At 47.9% G+C, this 19,539-nt stretch overlaps 9 protein-coding genes across 9 annotated transcripts; 5 read left to right on the top strand and 4 right to left on the bottom strand.

Moving 5' to 3' along the window:
- Positions 1-358: 358 nt before the first annotated feature.
- On the bottom strand, positions 359-2,212 carry FVEG_13479 (serine/threonine kinase 16; the record flags this gene model as incomplete). Its single annotated transcript, XM_018902849.1, has 6 exons — positions 359-530; positions 581-1,485; positions 1,531-1,633; positions 1,685-1,701; positions 1,756-1,963; positions 2,031-2,212. 6 exons carry the CDS (start codon positions 2,210-2,212, stop codon positions 359-361), a joined length of 1,587 nt encoding a protein of 528 aa, XP_018761678.1.
- Positions 2,213-2,769: 557 nt separating this feature from the next.
- FVEG_13478 (hypothetical protein) lies at positions 2,770-4,539 on the top strand (the record flags this gene model as incomplete). Its single annotated transcript, XM_018902848.1, has 1 exon — positions 2,770-4,539. The coding sequence occupies one exon, from the start codon at positions 2,770-2,772 to the stop codon at positions 4,537-4,539; it is 1,770 nt and encodes a 589-aa protein (XP_018761677.1).
- Positions 4,540-4,885: 346 nt separating this feature from the next.
- FVEG_13477 (hypothetical protein) lies at positions 4,886-6,194 on the top strand. The gene is made up of 3 exons (XM_018902847.1): positions 4,886-5,020; positions 5,082-5,838; positions 5,894-6,194. Exons 1-3 carry the CDS (start codon positions 4,931-4,933, stop codon positions 6,055-6,057), a joined length of 1,011 nt encoding a protein of 336 aa, XP_018761676.1. The 5' UTR covers positions 4,886-4,930; the 3' UTR covers positions 6,058-6,194.
- A 1,335-nt stretch (positions 6,195-7,529) lies between these two features.
- Positions 7,530-8,407, bottom strand: FVEG_13476 (hypothetical protein). The gene has a single exon (XM_018902846.1). It carries the CDS (start codon positions 8,325-8,327, stop codon positions 7,695-7,697), a length of 633 nt encoding a protein of 210 aa, XP_018761675.1. The 5' UTR covers positions 8,328-8,407; the 3' UTR covers positions 7,530-7,694.
- Positions 8,408-8,767: 360 nt separating this feature from the next.
- On the bottom strand, positions 8,768-9,783 carry FVEG_17531 (hypothetical protein; the record flags this gene model as incomplete). The annotated part of the gene is made up of 2 exons (XM_018906777.1): positions 8,768-9,315; positions 9,699-9,783. 2 exons carry the CDS (start codon positions 9,781-9,783, stop codon positions 8,768-8,770), a joined length of 633 nt encoding a protein of 210 aa, XP_018761674.1.
- Positions 9,784-10,683: 900 nt separating this feature from the next.
- Positions 10,684-11,502, top strand: FVEG_13475 (hypothetical protein; the record flags this gene model as incomplete). The annotated part of the gene is made up of 2 exons (XM_018902845.1): positions 10,684-10,737; positions 10,762-11,502. 2 exons carry the CDS (start codon positions 10,684-10,686, stop codon positions 11,500-11,502), a joined length of 795 nt encoding a protein of 264 aa, XP_018761673.1.
- A 280-nt stretch (positions 11,503-11,782) lies between these two features.
- FVEG_13474 (hypothetical protein) lies at positions 11,783-12,734 on the top strand (the record flags this gene model as incomplete). Its single annotated transcript, XM_018902844.1, has 1 exon — positions 11,783-12,734. One exon carries the CDS (start codon positions 11,783-11,785, stop codon positions 12,698-12,700), a length of 918 nt encoding a protein of 305 aa, XP_018761672.1. The 3' UTR covers positions 12,701-12,734.
- A 1,655-nt stretch (positions 12,735-14,389) lies between these two features.
- On the bottom strand, positions 14,390-14,738 carry FVEG_13473 (hypothetical protein; the record flags this gene model as incomplete). The annotated part of the gene is made up of 2 exons (XM_018902843.1): positions 14,390-14,614; positions 14,688-14,738. 2 exons carry the CDS (start codon positions 14,736-14,738, stop codon positions 14,390-14,392), a joined length of 276 nt encoding a protein of 91 aa, XP_018761671.1.
- Positions 14,739-17,394: 2,656 nt separating this feature from the next.
- On the top strand, positions 17,395-19,005 carry FVEG_13472 (hypothetical protein; the record flags this gene model as incomplete). Its single annotated transcript, XM_018902842.1, has 8 exons — positions 17,395-17,493; positions 17,541-17,673; positions 17,719-17,900; positions 17,947-17,986; positions 18,033-18,100; positions 18,145-18,527; positions 18,574-18,641; positions 18,689-19,005. 8 exons carry the CDS (start codon positions 17,395-17,397, stop codon positions 19,003-19,005), a joined length of 1,290 nt encoding a protein of 429 aa, XP_018761670.1.
- Positions 19,006-19,539: the final 534 nt, after the last annotated feature.

Here is a 19,539-nt window from a genome sequence, read left to right as displayed (position 1 = left end):
GGAGTTGTTGAGATGCGGGGTTGACATGGATGGTTATCCTTCCATACGCTTGGCACGACGATAGCCGATATCAAGATCCCATTCGCCCAATCAGTTCCTTGTTGCGTATCTTGAGCGATGGATGCTGTTATCAACTACGAGATTTATCAGCGTCGGGTAGAAGGAGCTGGAAGACGGCGGCCAGTGCACATGGGGACTTGGAGGATCACACATTTGAGGTGCTAGAGTATTTTTTCCTACATCAATTAAAGATTCACATCCTGGTTGTTCTAGGTACTCTTAAATGCCAATAGCTGCAATGTCCAGCGATTCTCTCCTCCATTAAAATATAGAAGTAACTAATATTGCATTTCATCCATCAATGGCTTTGACCATCCTCAGACAGCTCATAGTATTTCTCAGCACTACGAGTTCTGAACATCTTGCCATAGACCATCATAATGATAAACGCAGAAGATGCTACCATTCCGACAAAGGCGGCTGAAATGAAGCAGTTCTGGTAGCCAAGGTGAGTTATCCAAGGAGTAATGCTACCCAGATGTTAGCAAGCATTGACGAGATTTGATGGAATGAGACTTACCCGTAGCTAATCGCAAAAGACATGGTGTTTCGAATGAGAATGACAGTGACGATCGCGTCGCCACTGATACCATGATAACTATCGATGAGATAGTTGACGCTGAGAGTGACGCCTACAGCGCTAGTAAACGCGAGGCATCCCATCGCAAACACAAGTCCAAACCAATGGACACTATGGGCAGCTCCAACGCCCCAAAGGATCAGTGAACAGGGCACCATAACGACACAGATAGCAAATGGCCAAAGGCGACTTTCCGCTTCCATGATACCACCATTGCGACGAGCAAGTCTGATGGTCAGAATATCACTAAGTCTGCCAGAAACCAAAGCTCCAATGACGACACCAACGCAACATGCAAGATAGCTCAGGCCAACCATGGAAGAACTAAAGTGGTAGGGCGGTCCCGAAAGAATCAGTGAGGCTGTGGCGTTGAGGACGTTGAACCAGATGAGGTATGAGCCATAAGAGAATCCGGCGTAGAAAATAACAGGCCAGGTTAGATACTTCAACGATCGCCATGATCGCGTAAGCATGTTTTGGCCCGGCGATGGCTGCCAAAGCGACATCTTCTGTATAAAGGTCTTGGGGGTGTTATAAACCTCGCCATTCTCCGCAGCCGGTGTATCCGCAGCGACAGAATTACTCTTCTCATTCTTGATCTCACCCTGGGAGAATGTAACCTCAGGAGTGTCCTCAGAAACAACTTCCCGGGTATAGTTCGTCTCTTCCATGAATAGGAACAGGAAGACAAATACAGCAGCCAGGAAAATGGCTGGCCAGTAAAAGACCCACTGCCAGCCTTGATGATCGGCGATGAAGCCGCATACGACTGGGGCGAAGTAATTGCTGCCGGCGAGGGCGAAGGAATAAATTCCCATATATGTACCGCGCTCGTGGGTGAAGTACTAAGCGTGTAAGCAGAGGTTCTGATGAGGGGTTTGGATACTTACTATATCGGTGACTGAGATCTCGGGAAGAGCTTCGATGGGGGAGATGAAGAAGCCTTGGATGATGCACTTTGCTAGCCACTCGCCATTGCTGCTAACATATGCACTAAAATAATGTTAGATAAGGATAGATATGGGGTGTAAGATCGAGACATACCTCCAAATACTGGTTCCCTAAGAAATGAGATGTCAGAAATGTGTACAGGGCTTCCATGGAAGGTCACTTACTATGGCACCAAGAATAGAGATCAGATACGTCAAGCGTTTACCATAGCGCAAAGAAAAAGGCTGCCAGAAAAGAAGACTCCACCCAAGGAAGAGAAACATATATCCCGTGCCCTCATTAAGAGTTGCGATCGAAACACCGGATTTGGCGGAGAGGGGTACGAGGACAGAGTAGACGGTCGACACTGCGAACCCAGCGAACCAGGTATATCTACATATTGTTAGTTATATTGCAACACGGTCTCACAGTTCAAACGCAAACGGCGGGGTACACGTACAGGTTCTGACAAATCAGTGAGAGTAGCTTGCGGCGGGGAGTCCAGTTCAATGGATCATTGGGGTCCTTGGATGGAGTTGGGTTCAGGACAATGTCGGCAGATGAACTGGCATGACGAGCATGCATGTCGTGGTCCAGATCCACAAGGTGGACTGTACCAGGGATACTCATAGATTCAGTCATTGCGGGTAGGTAGAGAAATGGAGTAAAAAGCGGATTGTTAAAGATCTGATGGATACAAACGTGCGTTGAGGCCCGCCAATATATACCCCATCTACCAAGTCAAGAATGATACAGCTGATATGATGAAGCTCTGAATACAGATAGCTTGAGTAGAGTAGTTATCTCGTTTCCGAGATTCACTTCCCCGCTAGGAGCTAATCGTGAGGGGGGCGGATAAGCTAGTGGTGCATTGGTGCAACATGATGGCGCAAATAGACGTGAATGGTCAGTCTTATCATTCAGGTGGGACGTGGGCTTGGGCTAAGTTAGGTTGATAACTGGGGCCAATGATGTGTATTTGCGACGGATCCTCGTGTCGACCTACCCTAAGAGTCTAGGAATGCAATTCCGAACGTTACAATGCTAGGCGGGCGAGGGGAACAAGATGATCCCTTTTGTGCAACTTTAAACAGTATTAATACTTAAGTTATCTTTCAATCTATCTGATTTCTATATCTTTCCATTCCAGGTTCATTATCTCTTAACACTTCAACTCTTATCAACATCTTCAGTCCATCATGAGCGTCGTTTCACCAACCCCTCTCCCGCTATCTCAGCCCCAAGCCCTGGTCAAAGATGCCTCCATCGTTCAAGTCAGAGCCACAGATGATCTAGAGCAAAACACTCCATTCACTGTCCAGCCAAAGCCTGTTCCTCGCGGAACACCCGCCTTTGAAGCTAGACGCGCTGCTCTTCTCAACACCATCAAGTCCAAAGTCCCTCAAGAGTACTACCTCCCCGCTGAACTCATCGCCAACCCTCCCCTCGACGTTTCCAACATTCCTTCTTCCTGCGGCATCCTCACTAAAGATGAGGTCCGCATCACAGAAGACTATGATGCCGTTGGTCTACTACAAGCACTGGCCAGCCGTGAATTTTCAGCTGTTCAAGTCGCCACTGCTTTTGCCAAGCGTTCTATCATTGCGCATCAACTCACCTGTTGTTTAACGCAGTGGCTTATGGATGAAGCTATTGTTCAGGCGAGAGGTCTTGATGAGTACATGGCTAAGCACGGGAAACCTATTGGTCCTCTGCATGGACTGCCAATCAGCATCAAAGAGCACATGGCCATAGCTGGCACGCTTTCCTCCCAAGGGTGTCTAGCGAGCTTAAGAGAGGATACGACAGACAGTGACATGGTTGCTATTCTGAGAAGTCTTGGTGCTGTATTCTACTGCAAGACCAATCAGCCCCAAACCATCATGCATCTTGAAACCGATTCCCTTTGGGGTCGTACCCTCAACCCGTTCAACATCAACCTCTCAGCAGGTGGATCAACCGGCGGTGAAGCAGCCCTTATTGCAATGAAGGGTTCTGTTCTTGGTGTCGGTACTGATATCGGCGGTAGTATCCGCGGTCCCGCAGCCTTTTGCGGTATCTACGGATTCAAGCCAACGTCATACACAATGCCGATGAGAGGTTTTGATGCGATGCCGTTTCCAGCTGAGTTGACCGTTCTGGCATCAACTGGCCCTATGTGCCGGAGCTTGAGAGACATGGACCTATTGATGCAGAGCGTGTTGTCGTGCAAGCCCCATTTGAAGGACCCGAGATTGGTGCCCATTCCTTGGAATGGCCTCAAGACTCCCATCAATGGTCGGTTGAAGATTGGCTTCGTTAGCGACGATGGATTCATCGTTCCTCAGCCTCCCGTTGTCAAGGCTCTGGCTTGGGCACGAGAGCAGCTCTGTGATCCAAGATACAAAGACCTTATTGAGCTCAAGGACTTTAAAGTGTTTGACTCGGCGGGCGCTTGGTCCAAGATTCGACGCATGTATTGGCCTGACGGTGGTCAGCCATCACGAGATGCCATTCAAGCTACCGGCGAGCCCATTCATCCTCTCAGTGACTGGATCTGGAAGGATGCAGAGCCACTTGGCATGAAGAACGCCGTCGACTTGAGTCTCATGCGTCGGGAACGAGATGAATTCCGCTGGGCATTCGCCAAGAGCTGGCAAGATCAAGACGTTGATATACTCATTGGACCTGCATTCGTCGGACCTGCTTCAGCGCATGATACGGCGTTCTTCTGGAACTATACGTCGCTGTATAACCTTGTGGATTATCCTGGTGTCGTCGTACCTACACCTTTCAAGGTGGAAGGGAGTGAGAAGTATGCTAGTGGGTATGAGCCGCTGAGTGAGGCTTGTGGACAGGTGAAGAAGTTATGGGAGGAGTCAGACTTTACTGGTGCTCCGATTACTCTTCAGATTGTGGCGAGGAAGTATCATGATAACGAGTTGTTTGGCGCGCTGGCGGTGTTGAAGGACGTGTTGAAGCTGCAGTAGTTAATTGTGGTATAAATTAATTGTATTTATGAAATAGAATGAAGTCTGTTATCTTGTCACTGAAGACACTGAGACCTGGTTGATTTGGACGAGCGAGCAAGACAGACAAGGCTTTAGATGGAGACGTCATACCTCGGTCCCGGCACACGGTTAAAGTTGGGGCTAGCGATGCACTATTCTGCAGTTAACGAATCATCTTTAGCGCTTCCAGTGCGCTTAGACCACTGAAGATTAGCTTCCGAGTGCCAATGTCGATCATCATGTCCTGGGAAGTGCATCATCGATGCGACGGGCCATCACAGGAAAATAATAAATAGCCTGCTACCCAGTACAACTTGTTGGCTCACCTAAATACAATCGTATGTGACACAAGGCAAAGTAGAACGACAGTATGGCAGCAGCATTCAACATCGTGCGCCAGAGCTTATTCGCCGGCAGCCCAAAATATACAGAAAATGACTTACCCGACCTCAAAGGCAAAGTTCGTCGCTATCCATAATCCCCCCCCTTAGCCCCCACTGACGTATGCTTCCAACCTCTAGGTAATTGCCATCACAGGCTCAAACACCGGCGTCGGCAAAGAAATCGCCAAGATGGTCTACAGCAAAAACGCGAAAGTCTACATGTTCGCACGAACGACTACAAAAAACGAAAAGGCTCGCGACGAGATCAAAGCTGCCTTTCCGGAATCACACGGTGAATTGATCTGCGTCCAACTTGACCTCGCCGACCTTGATAGTGTTCAAGCAGCGGCTGCAGAGTTCTTGAGTAGGGAAGACAAACTTCATGTTCTTTTTAATAATGCAGGCGTTGGATTCCCCGAGTATGGATCCAAGACAAAGCAGGGCTACGAACTACAGCTGGGAGTCAATTGTCTTGGTAGTTTTGCCCTTACACAGAGATTAACACCTGTGTTGGTTGAGACGGCGAAGACGTCTCCACCAGGAAGTGTTCGTGTGGTTTGGGCGTCGTCTACAGCCGCGTTTTGGACGTCCACCAAAAAGTACATCGACCGAGTCAAAGGTATCGAAAAGCAGAGCCTATTCCAACAATATGCGATTAGCAAGCTGGGCAATTACTACCACGCCACGGAATATGCTGCACGCCATAAAAGCGACGGTATCATCTCTGTGCCGCTCAACCCTGGCAATCTCGACTCAGAGCTTTGGCGCACGCAGGGGAAGTTTCTGACTTGGATTCTTCGGAAGACTGTTTTTTATCCATCGCACTATGGTGGGTATGTTAATATCTTTGCTGGGTTCTCTCCTGACGTGACGCTTGAGAGTTCGGGCAGATTCAGTAAGTAATCCTTGAGATGCTGCTTTGTGCATGTACTGACGTGATGGACTTGTAGTTTCGCCGTGGGGAAGATTGTGGCATGCGCTCCCGGCTATGGTGAAAGGATCGAAGACTGAGGCTGAGGGGGGGACTGGCCACGCGAAACGGTTCTGGGAGTGGACGGAGGAACAGGTCTCACAACATGGGTCTGCTCCTAGTGTCAAGGAGCCTCTTGAATAGTGGTTAATAAAGAGGGAGAACGTGGTGCAGTTTCGTCTTCAATCGCTTCGTTTTTAGTTAGTAGGACTTAGAGATACCTCAACCTATGGGCAAAGTTTAATTGCATTATTCAGTGGCTTTCTAAATGATTTGTCTGCTACTACATGAAAGATCCGATACACTGGGCGTGTGGGAATCACGAAGAGTCACAACTTGAGACGGTAGTACTAGAATAAACTTGACAAAGAATTCCTAGGCTTAGGCTAAACTACCTAACCATCTGTATCCCTTAGGATTCATATCCTGACAGTTCTTCCCTCCTCTAATCCCGACGGCGGAATATTGCTCTGCCCTAACCATCAGCATTCTGCCTTTACCAAGCCTTCATCCTACCTCGTGGTTCAAGTCCACGGACCCAAAGATCGCTGCAGGGACTCCTTGATCTGACAAAGACATCGATAAAACAACAACAAGAGGGACACCTTGAAAAACAAGTTGATGAAGTGTCCAAAGAAGATATGGGGAGACTTCAAGGCATGGAAAAACAAAAACCCAGTCAAGAGGCCCAACCAAAAGGGCATTGTGAAGACCGGCATCAGTCCGAAGCCGGTGGCCAAGATACCTAGGCAGCTGAACGAATCAAGTAGAAGACTAGTGCGATACCACTAACTGGAATAATACAGTAGTACACGGCAGTAAAGAAAAGATTGAGGAGAAGTCGGATGTTCTTCAGGATGGTGATGCAGAAGGAGAAGAAGATGAGAAGAGTGAAGATCAACATCAAGATGATGGAGAGAGGAAGGAGCTCACGTTGTGCGGTCTTCATAGTGGGCGGATGTTATGAAGGTGAGTGTACTTGGGTTCACTTCTGGGATACCTGATGCTGCAAGAATTGGCTCTACTGTGGCTGACAGTGCTACTTTCCGATACCTTTATACAGTTTCTAGGCGATTGCTTCCCCAGTGTCAGTTCACCTATTCTGCCTGGGTTCTTTGGACGTATATCAAGAATACTGAATGCGGTACCGTGAACAAACGGTCGCCTTGAGCTCTACGCCGAGTGAGTAGGCGAATGCAAACCGTAACTTGAACAGCATTCTTACACTGCTTAGCTATTGAAAGGTCGTTTTGTAATTTTGTAGTCGAACCTGTAGCTTGTCTAAAAGAATGAAATACCATGGATATTTAATTATAACTCAACACACTGACAGGAACAACTGCAGAACTGGATAGAACATTGGACGCCTCGCTTAGCAATACTCTATCGCTGATTGGGAGCACATTGAAACAGATACCTTTACCAGACCTGCGCACGGGAACAACACCTCTTCTGGAGACGGCGTCTACCCTACCGGTGGTAGTGGTCGTTAACATCATGCCTGGGCCTTGTGAGCGAGGTACATGACTCGGTAACTCAGCTTTGTTCGCTGGTCTGCACTTCCACTGGCATCACCTCTCCACGTATCATGGGCTCCGTCGACCCTGGCAAAAGCGACCTGAACTAATCGTCTTTGAGGCGAAACCGGACATCCGAGTCAGGGATTCCGGGCCGCCGCAGCAACACACAATCACCATCTTAAGCCCTAATCTGAGATTCTCGCAACAGGTGAAACCAGTTATCTCAATACAGTAAGCTGCCTAAATTGTATCTTTACTGGACTATTCAGTTGTAATAGAGAAGTCTCGAAACTGCACTTTCAACATTCCGCCGCTCTCACTCTCATCACCCTTGGGCATACAAGCCGCAACACCAATCCAGATATCATTCTGCGGAGAAACATCTACAACCCAAGTCAACTTCCTCACAGGCGTCCTCCTCCCATCCCTCCCCGTAACATAGATCCAAAGCGACCCCTTCACCTTCTCCATCTCAAAAGTAGCACAAGTCTCCTCCAGCCTAACCAAACTCCAGTCCGAGTATGGTTTGGCAGCAGCGACGGAAGCAAAGAATTCGCCGTCGACTTTCTCGATACCAGCTTTGATCCATGTCCGTGGTGATTCCTCAAGGCCGGTTTGAGTGATTGGGATGCTTTCGGGCATGAAGAGGATAAGACCGCCTTGGGAGTAGTTCCCGGGAAAGTCTGAGGAGATTGTGACTTTTGCGCTTTTGAATGAGGTTAGGGGAAGGGGGGTTGCGTAGATTGGTCCGGTGAAGTCATCGCGGCCTCCAGCGCAAGAGGGAGTTCTCCAAATGTCGGGGCCGGGAATAGCGACGAGTTCAAAGGGCTCGGATTCTGGGTTCTCTGGAAGAGGTGATTGACCCGGTGTGCCAGAGAATAGAGTAAATTTCATCGTTGCCTTGAAACTGGGACACAAGATTTGTATCTTGAACAATAGTCAGGTCTCAGAGGATGCGATGTTCAGAATCATTGATCATGAGAGATCTGAACAGGTTATACTTTGCAGTGTGCGGGGTTCGTTATCGGTAAAACTACCCGATTAGGAAGTATCGATAAGGCCCTCGTAGCGTTTAGGGTAGCCGAAAAAGCGGCAGATTCATGAAACAAACAATGAAACCCAGTCCAATTCAGTCTAATGCCAGTCTTTTCTTTAAAAGGTCAAAAGTATTACCTGTATTTCTATCGCTCTTCCTAATACTAACCGACTCGCGCTGAATTTCAAACAAGACGCATCTGAACATCCTTCGTAAGAATTTCGTGCATCTCACGAGTATTCGACCCCGCCAGAAGATACTGACAAGCTTTGACAGCATAGGGCAAAGCAACAAGTATTTACAACTGCCCAGCCTCATCAAGCTCCTCATCTACAAGGAAGTCCATCACATTATCAGCCAAGCCCTGTATGTCCTGATGACCACCCTCCTTAGCTGAGAGATCAATGTTCATGAAATCCACCTCAAAGTCAGCTTGCAGCAGTCGCACAAGTGCCGGTGCTCCCTTCAACAGGTCTATAGGCCCATTTGCAATTCGTTCTGTGCGACCCGCGTACGAGAGCCAAGCGTCTATTCGCATTAGTTCGATATTGAGGTCTTCACAATACCGCTCCTGGTCGTGTAAGTAGCTAGAAACTTGCCACTCATGTGAATGCAGTAATTCCAGCGCCGGAACAGTGTACTGAAACGCTGGAACTCGTACGCCCTTGTATGAACCTCTTGCAATAACACCACCACGGGCATTGCTTGCGTACGCAGGGTATGATATACCCCCGTACGTAATCCAGTCTCGTATTGTGTAGAAGCGATTGGGATTACAGTAAACCAAGCTGACATCTTCTTCCAAAAACCCCAACAACGCTTCCGGAATGACAGTGACGGTGCCGACTAGTGATGTATCTGTCGGTACGTCGGGTCTCCGTGGTGTAGCCTAGAAGCCCTGGTAGATGTCTACTTGACAGAACCAATACATGTCCACATCCTGTTAAGCGAAACAACGTTTCCTCGCGATCTGTTTCGTCTGTCGCGTTCAATTTCTCTCTCTTCCCGTCTGCGTTGTCGTTCTGCTTCTCTTGCCTTAGCTTTATCTTCTTTTGTTTCTGGCTCTGAGCCTAGTCCTTCTCCCGAGTATGTCTGTAAAAACTGAGGCCTGCTGTCGCTCGTCCCTGACTCCTCGACGATAGCCTTATCTTTCTGTATCTTTCGGCTACGTTTATTCCTCCTTTCTTGTTGCTACTTGGCGGCATGGCCTCGGTCCAGCGTCTCCGGACCCAGCGGTCTTGTGGGGTCAGATGCGACTTCACCGCCGCTATCTGGTACGTCTTCGATGGCGGCTTTTCTCTGAGGTTGGTGCATTTCTGGCTCTCGGTGGCTCGTGTCTTGCGGAGTTTCTTCTGGCAGTGTATCCCAGTGTGGTGTCTGCGTCAGAAGGAGACGAGTGACCGGCCGAGCAACGGTGGCAGGGAAGCCCCATCCATTACTTTGAGGAGCGGCTTCATTCAGCTCGTCAGGTCTTCATGGGGTCCTTTAAGAGCGACGTCCATCTTGGTCCGTGTCAAGCGCTGTTTGTTCTTTCTCTGAGTCGTCATATACCAATGGTTCGGTATCTGGTGTTGCTGGGATAGCATCACTTTGCCCCTTTCCTTTTGAATCATGATGATTTGAGTTGTCGGAGTCGCCTGAATATATTTCGGGTCTCTTTTCTTTCACTGGCCTTTTCACACTTTTATTAAGAAGTACTAATATATATAGAAAACTTGATTTAGAGAAAATTCTATCATGATATATAAATTAATATTATTGAAGATGGACCGATTTGAGGAACTCCAAGCTTCACTGCTTGTCTGTGATCCTCTACCTACTGTACCTCTCCTGGTGACAGGTACTCTATAATGGGACACAATCTCAACCAAGGAGCTTGAAGCCGAGTAGTCAATCCGTAAGTCTGGTCGGAAACCATTTTCTTCTCGATTTACAAAATGGCTTATGCTGGTCTGTATTGCCAATCAAGGCATGCTATTTATTACAGACCTTTGATCAAGCCTTGAATCATGGGGGAAACAACATGAGGATATTTGTGACCCAGTCCCTAAACGATATGGCCAAAGGGGGGAATAATAGATGATAAAGTTCCGTAACCCTTCAGCCACCACAAAGGGGTTTTTACCGTCGCTTCGTCAATTGTTTGAAGCAAGCTTCCGAGACCTGAAAGCTCAGTGCTATGCTATCTCCTTTAATATCTCGTTTACCACCAGAATGCGAGCGTCTCGTTCAAGTGCTCAACTAAGGCCACGTAAGAAGAAATTGCGAGTCAGATACATCTAAAGTTCCTAGAACGCCTTTCTGGGGGTCTATGCTGTTGACTTTACCTTCCCTCACGCGTTGGAGAAGGGCGAGATATGCAATGGAACTGCTTTTATCGCTCCAGGCAAGCAACTACTCTTTACCCGAAGACATTCGACCGATCGCATCCAAACATATCTCGTTGGCCTCAACAATTCCGAACGCGTAATGACTGCCCGACGGCATGGCGCAGAGGATGAAAAGGCCATCTTCTCAGAGCTCTTCGGCTCCGCTGGATGGCGGTCAGGGGAGCTTATCAAAGAGATGAGGGACTCATCCGACTTCTATTGCAAGCACATGGGCGTTGTCAGGTTAGACACTTGGTCCAATGGAAGAGTCGGGCTTCTGGGTGACGCAGCCCACTGCCCTACAGCAACCCCGGGGATGGGCACAATCTCCAGCCTTGTCGGTGCGTACGTCTTGGCTGGCGAGATCCAGAGACATTGCCGCCGCGATGCTAGAGCCAAGGAGATAGTTCCCGAAGCTTTGCATACTTACGAGGAGCGGTTCCGCCCTTTCATGAAGACTGTTCAGGATGGTATTGAGAAAGACAAGACCTACTGGTACAAGATGCCATCAGGCCCGATTTTGCTTATGGCATTGAACCTCTTCCTCGCCATTGCTTCTTTCTTCAGATTGGATGTCCTTGCTAAAAATACTATGAGGGAGGATACGGGTGACTGGAAACTTCCGGACTACGAAGGGATGGATCTGCGAAAGAAGAAAGATTAATTTACTAGATTCTTCTCTATTATATGTATTTGCTTTACATTCCGTTCTTTGTTTAAAGGTACTTTATTGGTCAGCCGTCTGTTTCAGCCCCCACTTTGCATGTCACTACCAATAAAGTATTTGCCGAAGCTTCGAGTTTATGCAACTACCGTGCGGAAACAGTCTAGCATCGGACTTAAGAGACCTATACGGGACAATCCACGATTCCGAGCCCGCCCTTGCTACATATATTAGGACACCATTTAGCTCGCCATTTATTCCCTCCCAGACAAACCACAAAATGACTGTCAAATTTTCTCCAGATACTGACATCCCCAGCCAGAAGGGCAAAGTCATCCTCATCACTGGAGGAAACTCGGGCCTTGGTCTTGAGACCGCTCGGGTGCTTTTGAAGCATGAACCTTCTAGGATCTTCCTCGCTTGTCGCAGCAAAGAAAAGTTCGAGCAAGCCGTTAATGAGCTTAAACAAAGCGGCTCCAACACCGAAGCGGTATCTTTTCTTGCTCTTGATCTCGCTTCCCTATCGAGCATCAAATCTGCCGCCGCAGAGTTCCAAGCATCTTCCTCTCGACTCGATATCCTCATAAACAATGCCGGCATCATGATGACGCCAGAGGGTCTCACCAAGGAAGGCTACGAGATCCAGTTCGGCACGAACCACATGGGTCATGCCTTCTTCACCCATCTCCTCCTCCCTACTCTCGAAGAGACGGCCAAGACCAATCCTGATGTGAGAATCGTATTCGTTTCGTCAGCGGGGGAGACTATGGCTTCAAAGAACCCATATCAGTCGGATCAGCTCAAGACCACAATGCCTAGCATCTCTACGATAACGCGCTATGGGATATCGAAACTCGCAAACGTCCACTACGCCGCAGCCCTTGCCGAGCGATATCCCAAGATCAAGGTCATCAGCATCCATCCGGGAGTCGTACACACGAATCTTACGGGCCCTGTTAGGGAGAACAGTCTTATCATGGGAACACTCACCCGGGTTATTAATAGCTTCATTGCTGTTGATGCTACGAAGGGTGCGCTGAATCAGCTGTGGGCAGCGACTGACCCCAAGGCTGAGAGTGGTGTTTTCTATCACCCTGTTGGTGTGAAGGGCAAAGGAAGCAAACTCAGTCAGGATAAGGAGGCGCGTGAAAAGCTTTGGGAGTGGACGCAGCAAGAGATCAAGCAGCACCTCGGTTGAAGTTGTTATGTACGGAAGAGAATGTTTGTCAGAGTAGTTTCTTTTTCTCAATTAATATTAATTGCTTGTAACAGTTGCATGTCGCGCTGTTTGTAGTGTCGTCAGTCGCAGTGACTGGCTGTACAATGTTGTCAAGTTTGTGATTGTTACATATACGACTGCTATACGTCAGTGGGTCACAGAAGCTTCAGGTGTATATAAATCCCGATCGACATGCCAACATGCCCGGACTCTTTCTGACTTCACCTCTAAATATACCGCCAATTTGCAATGCTCAAAGACATACATACTATATCTACCGCTACTCGCAAAAACATGTCTGCTCCAGCAAACCCAACGCCTACTCCCCCTAAACCTAAGCCTCGCCCAGGGCCAAAGCTATAATTTCGCGGGGACACAATTGAGATGCCAGATACCTTGAGCTTTTAAGGGAGATCCGGATGTGGAGAAGAAACGGGCCCCTGGCCGTTGCTACTTTGATGGGCTTTACATATTGGAACTACTAGCGTACCGCAATACAGTGTACAATCTAGATTATTCTTCGGATTTCAGACCATGTTCATTTATGTTGACTATAATATGACCTTCACGGAATCATTCTTGGTCTATGTAGAATCAGCTTAATACAGAGCCAAAGTGATGGCGAGGGCATAAATCCCACCTTAACGAGACCCCTGCCCCTCTATTACTAGAACGCCCCTGGATCCTGATCGCGTTCATCAGAACCTCCCGTACGAGCATCTCATCTCAGATGAATCCACAGTAATGGCGCTTATCACACCGCAACATCGAATCAGCGACAGTGCTTGAGACCAGTCCGGTTGTTGAACACCAGTCAAGACCAGACAATCAACAGCACGGCTTGAAGGGGACACATCTCCCATGACCTGGAAGTCTGACACTTCCAGATTTCGAGCTGCTTGTTCCTTGCCAGGTGAGTGCGAATAGACTATGACACGGCATCGCATCTTGGCGGCATACTGAACAGCTAGGTGGTCTAGACTGCCGAGGCCAGGAATGCCCACTCGGTGATACCACTGGACTTTAGCGCTGCGAAGAGCGGAATACAGCGCTGCCCTTGCGCGCATACATCAGAGGAGCTGCCTCTGCTGATAGAATACTTTCTGGAATACGAAAGAGAAAATGCTCATTCCAAGTTGAATAAGTCGCGAGCGAGCCCTGATCGAACTCGCCAAAGCCATAGAACTGCCCCTTTTCGCAGTAATGCTCTTGTCCTCTATCACAATACTCACAGCTGAGACAGCTGCCATGACATTAGCCCCAACCAGCTCGATCTCTACTACAACAAGGGAGTTGTTAGCATCAAGAGTCAGGTTGCGCTCAGGGTACTTACACTTTCAGGGTAACGACAGAACTGCCGATTGACTCAACTATTCCTTAAAACCTAAACCTTACTATAGCATGGCCTACAATTTGGAAAAGGGAATGCCAAGATGCTATCCGAGTTTAAAGCGGCAAGGAGATCCATACAAAACTCTCAACGTAGTATTTAACCTCCATGTCAACAGGCATTCCCAGACATCTCGTTTCAATTGCATTCCATCAACGAGACTTTCAGTGTTCTCAGTATATCCAAGGAAGAAATCCTCCACGTCTCCTTTTAGCCGTCAATGCTATTCCTCTTCTACCTGACAATGCATCCTCTCACGTTGTACCATCTCTCAGAGTTCACAACCCATGTATCTCGTCATACTCTTCCTTCATCCGTGGAACAATACCAGCAATCTTGAACGCCGGCTCCCAGCTGTGATCCTTCTCGTCATATCCAACCCACTGGATCTTATAACAAAACGCCTTAGCCCGTCGACTGCTATGATCCCACATGCTACCATGGTCAAGAATCGCAAACACATGGAACTTATCGAATCGAGTGGCCTCATCACGTCCCCCCTTCTTTGCATGCCAGTAAGCATATACCAGCTCTGGTTGATAGCCCTTTAGTCGCTGGTTCTTCAATCAAGCTTACGGTATCCTGGGAACCGGTGCTTGTTGTTGATTCTAAATCTGAGATCGCCATGATCCCAATTTCTTCATTCATACTGTAAGCTCTTGTAGTCGTGTCAGACTTACCAGTCGTTCGGTAGAAGCGCAACTTGAAATTGTCTCATCCGTAGGTGATTGATTTGGATACGGGAAGAGAAACCAGTGGCATACAGTGACGAAAGTGGATTGATGGTTTGATAGAGATAACTAACAAGCAAAGCCATTTATACTGAATGGCAATTCTATGTTCACCACAGTCACCGTTCCTAGCATCTCATGTTCATTATGTGTCCAGCTTTGGTAAACTTTTCTTCTTTGTTATATGCCATAACTTTAAATAGCGCGTTCATAGGCTTCGTGAACAGCGCCAGTGAGTTAGTTCGTCGAATGAAGCTGAATGATGACTTGACAGACTATCGAGTGTCGTCTTGAGCATCTCAAGACGTTCTTTACAGATGATGATATTTCAGTGTCGGGGCTGAAAACCTGTTATTGCCATTTTGTCAACCACCTCATTCACGCACTCTGCATGGCGCTAGACTTGCCATTCCATCCAAAGAATGCACCCAGGCAGAACACTTCCATTCCGTTCCAGCATCAGTACGGGAATTTATCTTGATTATCTGATGAAGAGAAGTCCCCGTATGTTGATCACTCTTCGTCCTGTCATATTTGGTTCTCTTCACGTCATGTCTTCACGTTTCGTAGTCGCAGTCTGTCGCGGCTGAGCTTTGAGTTATATGTGGTGATTGTAGGCTTGAGTCTCAACGGTGAAGAAGCCGCTTACACTCGGTAGACGCGAGACAGAGACTCACACTTCATCCAAGGTCTGATTAGCAACAAATACTCATCAACAGAATCTCTTATATGTTGATAGCAGACTTCATCACGGCCATGAAGTCTGGACTATATAAAGCAGACCTCTTTCGTCTTCTCATTTATCTCCAACGCCCTCCACAACTTTCTACCACTATAAAAAGCATCTCCAAAGAGAAACACTATCTGCATCCTAGGCTACAGTAACCTCGAACCCTCCCGCTCACGATGTGCACTGTAATATACTATGAGAAGCTATGATACTGCGGGAAAAATATGGGAAGTTTTCATGAATAAGATCCTTGCGCAGAAGTCATTCTATTCGACGGCTGGAGACACTGCACGGTCGGCATTCATAGCGGTCGCTGTTTCGTACCGATGGAATATCTTCGTTGAGAGCGAGGAGAGAGGAGATGGCCCGAAGGGTCCGGAGGCAAGAAAACAAGGGAGGTTCATGTCTCGATAAGATCTTGGACCCGGTCTTCCTAGTGGCTCGCAGTACGCTTATCGTGTTTCGGGATATTGTATTCAAATGAGTACAGGGAAATAAAGCGCTTGCATTGTATCTTCTCGGCCTTGCCTCGGGGATAATCATCACACCTCTTCCCAACCCCGGATAACCAGTTCCGCTCGTTTTCATAGGTTATTTGTCCCAAAAATGCTTCAGAATAGGTAGTCAATACATAAGGTTCATAAGTTTCTTTATTCGGAAATGTCCATGGTTCGCGTTTTTGTGCAGTGAAAGTCAAGTACTCATTGTTTACAGCCCGCGGTGCCAGCAGCCACATAGCTCTCAGCATAAAGATAGCAGCTCATGACGCTACAGGTAGATCAATGACAAATGTTTCCGAGACTGTCATTAGCCGCAGTTTCGATTCCGTTTGTAGACGTCGGGAAGATCTAGCGCATATTTTCCCGCAAGCTTGTTTAGACTAACTGCGCCAAGCTTGTCTTTTTTTTTCCCCTTTAGGCCCTTTGACAAATATGTCTAAGTTTTGGGCGTTGCAGTAATGTGCCGAAATATGCTTTTGAAGAAAGCAGTGGAAAAATTCACTGCCGGCTTGAATGAGTTCATTTGACGCTAGCTAGCCACACTTTAATACCACCCGTGCCTGCATAGTGTGACGCCACCTGGAATGCAATTCTGATGCCGGGTAACAACGACGCTGCCGAACAGTTGTCGTGATAAGATCTAGTCCACAGTGAAGATTGCAACCACGACGGGATTATTGCTCACGTCAGTCATTGTCAGCAAGTTCGGTAACACGGCAAGATAACAAACTCCCAATAATTCGGCGAACTTGGCGTCACTGACTCGAACGCATAATCTCACTCCATCCCGCTTTGACAACAAGCGTTGCTAAGTGGATCGCGGATTCTTAGTGGCCGCATAGCTTGGAACGGGCGACAGAAAGCCTCACATCTGTGCCAGTAGTGAGTATTTTGTCTAGCTTAGGAGGATCCATAACTGCCGAGACGCCTTTACCCGAATTAGCAATTCATTTTATCGCCCCGAATCAGTCGCCAGTCCATGCTTGCGCTAATCCGTCGATCCTCCACAGTACCTGCAAGAAAACACCCATCATCCCAAGACACAAGTTCCCAGCTCTGCAGTTAAGCCATTTGTCTCACCTCTGCGGGCCTCTTTTCTACATGACTCCGCTTCCAGTCTATTGGAAACAAGGCCCCAAACTCTATGGGGTCAAGTTAGGATTTGCATCGGCAATCTCTCCACCAGGCTAAACTTGCCACGTGAGATAAGTGGGAGGATCAGCCATTAAATGACTGCTCAATTTCCTCTTATTTCCTGCCCTGTCAATATCACAGCTGTGTGTTTTCTTCCCACCATGCTGCATATCAACTGGATCTGAAGCATGCATCTGCTGCTGTTGCTGGTGACGTGGGCGTGTCTCGTTTGCCAAGTGTTTGGCGATAATGTCTCGGACTTTCTGACAAAAATTCCAGACTGCGCGGTATGTCTCTCGCTTATCTCGACCAGAGAAATACTGAATTCTTCTAGGGGAGTTGTCTTATTGACCTCGTATCGACGTCGACTTGTGGCATTGACGTACAGTGTCTTTGCGCCGACCCGAAACTCAAGACGCAGGTATTGAGCTGTGTTCAGAAGAAATGCCTCCCGCGGGACGCATTAGGTGAGTGCGGCGAGTTCGGTGTTGATTAAATGCTGATGACTGTAGCGACGCTGAATGTCACTTCCGTTGCCTGTGAGTTTCCCGTACGAGACAGACACGCGCAATTCGATATCTTGGCCATCACCTTGATTGCAATCACGGGGATTGTGGTTGGCCTCCGCGTTTGGCACAAGCTGCACTACGAGAGGAAGTTTCGACTGGATGATTATCTCGTCGTAGGAGTCTTTGTGAGTCTTTATCATCATCAGAAGGGAGCCCTACTAATTATGATAGGTGCTCGATTTGGGCAACACTATTGTTTGTGTTCATGGCCGTAAGTCATCTGCGTACTCGGTGGAATCAATGCTGACTGCGGATAGTTTCAGGTAATGGTCTCGGTAGAGATTCATGGCTTTTCAGCCCAGATACTATCAACAGCTATCTCTGCGTACGTCTCCCGTCACAACCGCTATTTCGATCTAACGGTTGCAGTACATCTACATTGGTCAAGTCCTCTACGCTTCCGACGTCTTCCTGACCAAGATTTGCGTCGCCCTTTTCTACCTCCGGATCTTCCCCGTGGCAAGCGTCCGACGACTGATATGGGGTACCATCGCTTTTTCGGTCCTGGGCATGATCATCTTTGACATCCTGGCCATTGCGCAATGTCGGCCGATTAACTTCTACTGGACAGGGTGGGATAAGTTGCATGAGGGACATTGTCTTGGGGTTCAGCCGTTGGCTTGGGCCATCGCAGCTGTCGGTATCATCTTGGACGTTTGGATGTTGGCCATTCCTATTTGGCAGTTGGTTCAGTTGCAGATGAAGTGGCAAAGGAAGCTTGCTGTAGCTATCATGTTTACGGTCGGCACTTTGTAAGTTGTCCGTTTGTACTGTTTATTCAACCACTAACTGAAGTAGTGTCACTATTGTCAGTATCTTGCGACTGCGATACCTGGTTGCCTTTGGGAACTCTCAGAACCCAACCTGTAAGTTCATCAATCTATTACCCCCATGCACATCTGACATGCTGTAGGGGACAGTTTCGAGACCTGTTACTGGTCCGTTATCGAAATCAACGTTGGACTGTGGTGTGTCTGTCTTCCTGATCTCCGAATGCTTATCCTTAAGGCATTCCCAAGACTTGGAAGTTCTGTCGACTCAGGCCCTAAGAATCCCCACCAAGGATCATCGGCACCCAGGCAGACGGGTAAAACTCCGAATTCCTCGCGTCATACCGAGAGCACCATTTACAAAGGAACGCCGGTTCAGGCCCAACAGGAGGCTTCATCGAGCACGGCTGAGCTGGTCGAAATGACAACATTTATGAATGATAGTAGAAGTGTAGTTTAGATAGTAACAAAAAATGTGTTATTTATCATTTTGACTACTGAATAGAAGTCGACGTAAAGATTCTCTGTCCATAAGACATGAACAATGAGCTAGGAACGAGAGAGATACCCAGTATCTTGATGTTACAACCATATTTAGACCCGGTTGTCGTTAAGCTCTATTCACCAAACCCACAAAATTATGGTCCGTACAAAGGAATGGATGCGCATAGTCAATGACGCATCGCTCCAATCCACATCGTCATTCTCGCTAGTCACTTCTGAGCTTCTCTTCCATGGTCTCATCGCAACTTGCTTAATACTTCCGCATGTTACCAGTGGTATCGTCGCGGAGGATACAGCCGCTGGTGGCAAATGGACAGCATAAGCAACGCTACTAGGTGTGCTTCAGGTGTACGATGTGCCACCAATCACTGGGAGCTTGTCGCGGATGACCTGCCTGCTAAGAAAAAGGGATACATCGAGTTGCTGCTCGTATGCATGCCTGTTAGTCATGTCGAGTTCCATAGGAGTCGCATGAACAACGGCTACATCT

Source organism: Fusarium verticillioides, chromosome 8 (genome assembly GCF_000149555.1).
Source record: "Fusarium verticillioides 7600 chromosome 8, whole genome shotgun sequence".
Taxonomy (NCBI): domain Eukaryota; kingdom Fungi; phylum Ascomycota; class Sordariomycetes; order Hypocreales; family Nectriaceae; genus Fusarium; species Fusarium verticillioides.
The sequence above is the reverse complement of the archived record's forward strand: the minus strand, read 5'-3'. Positions and strand labels throughout refer to the sequence as shown.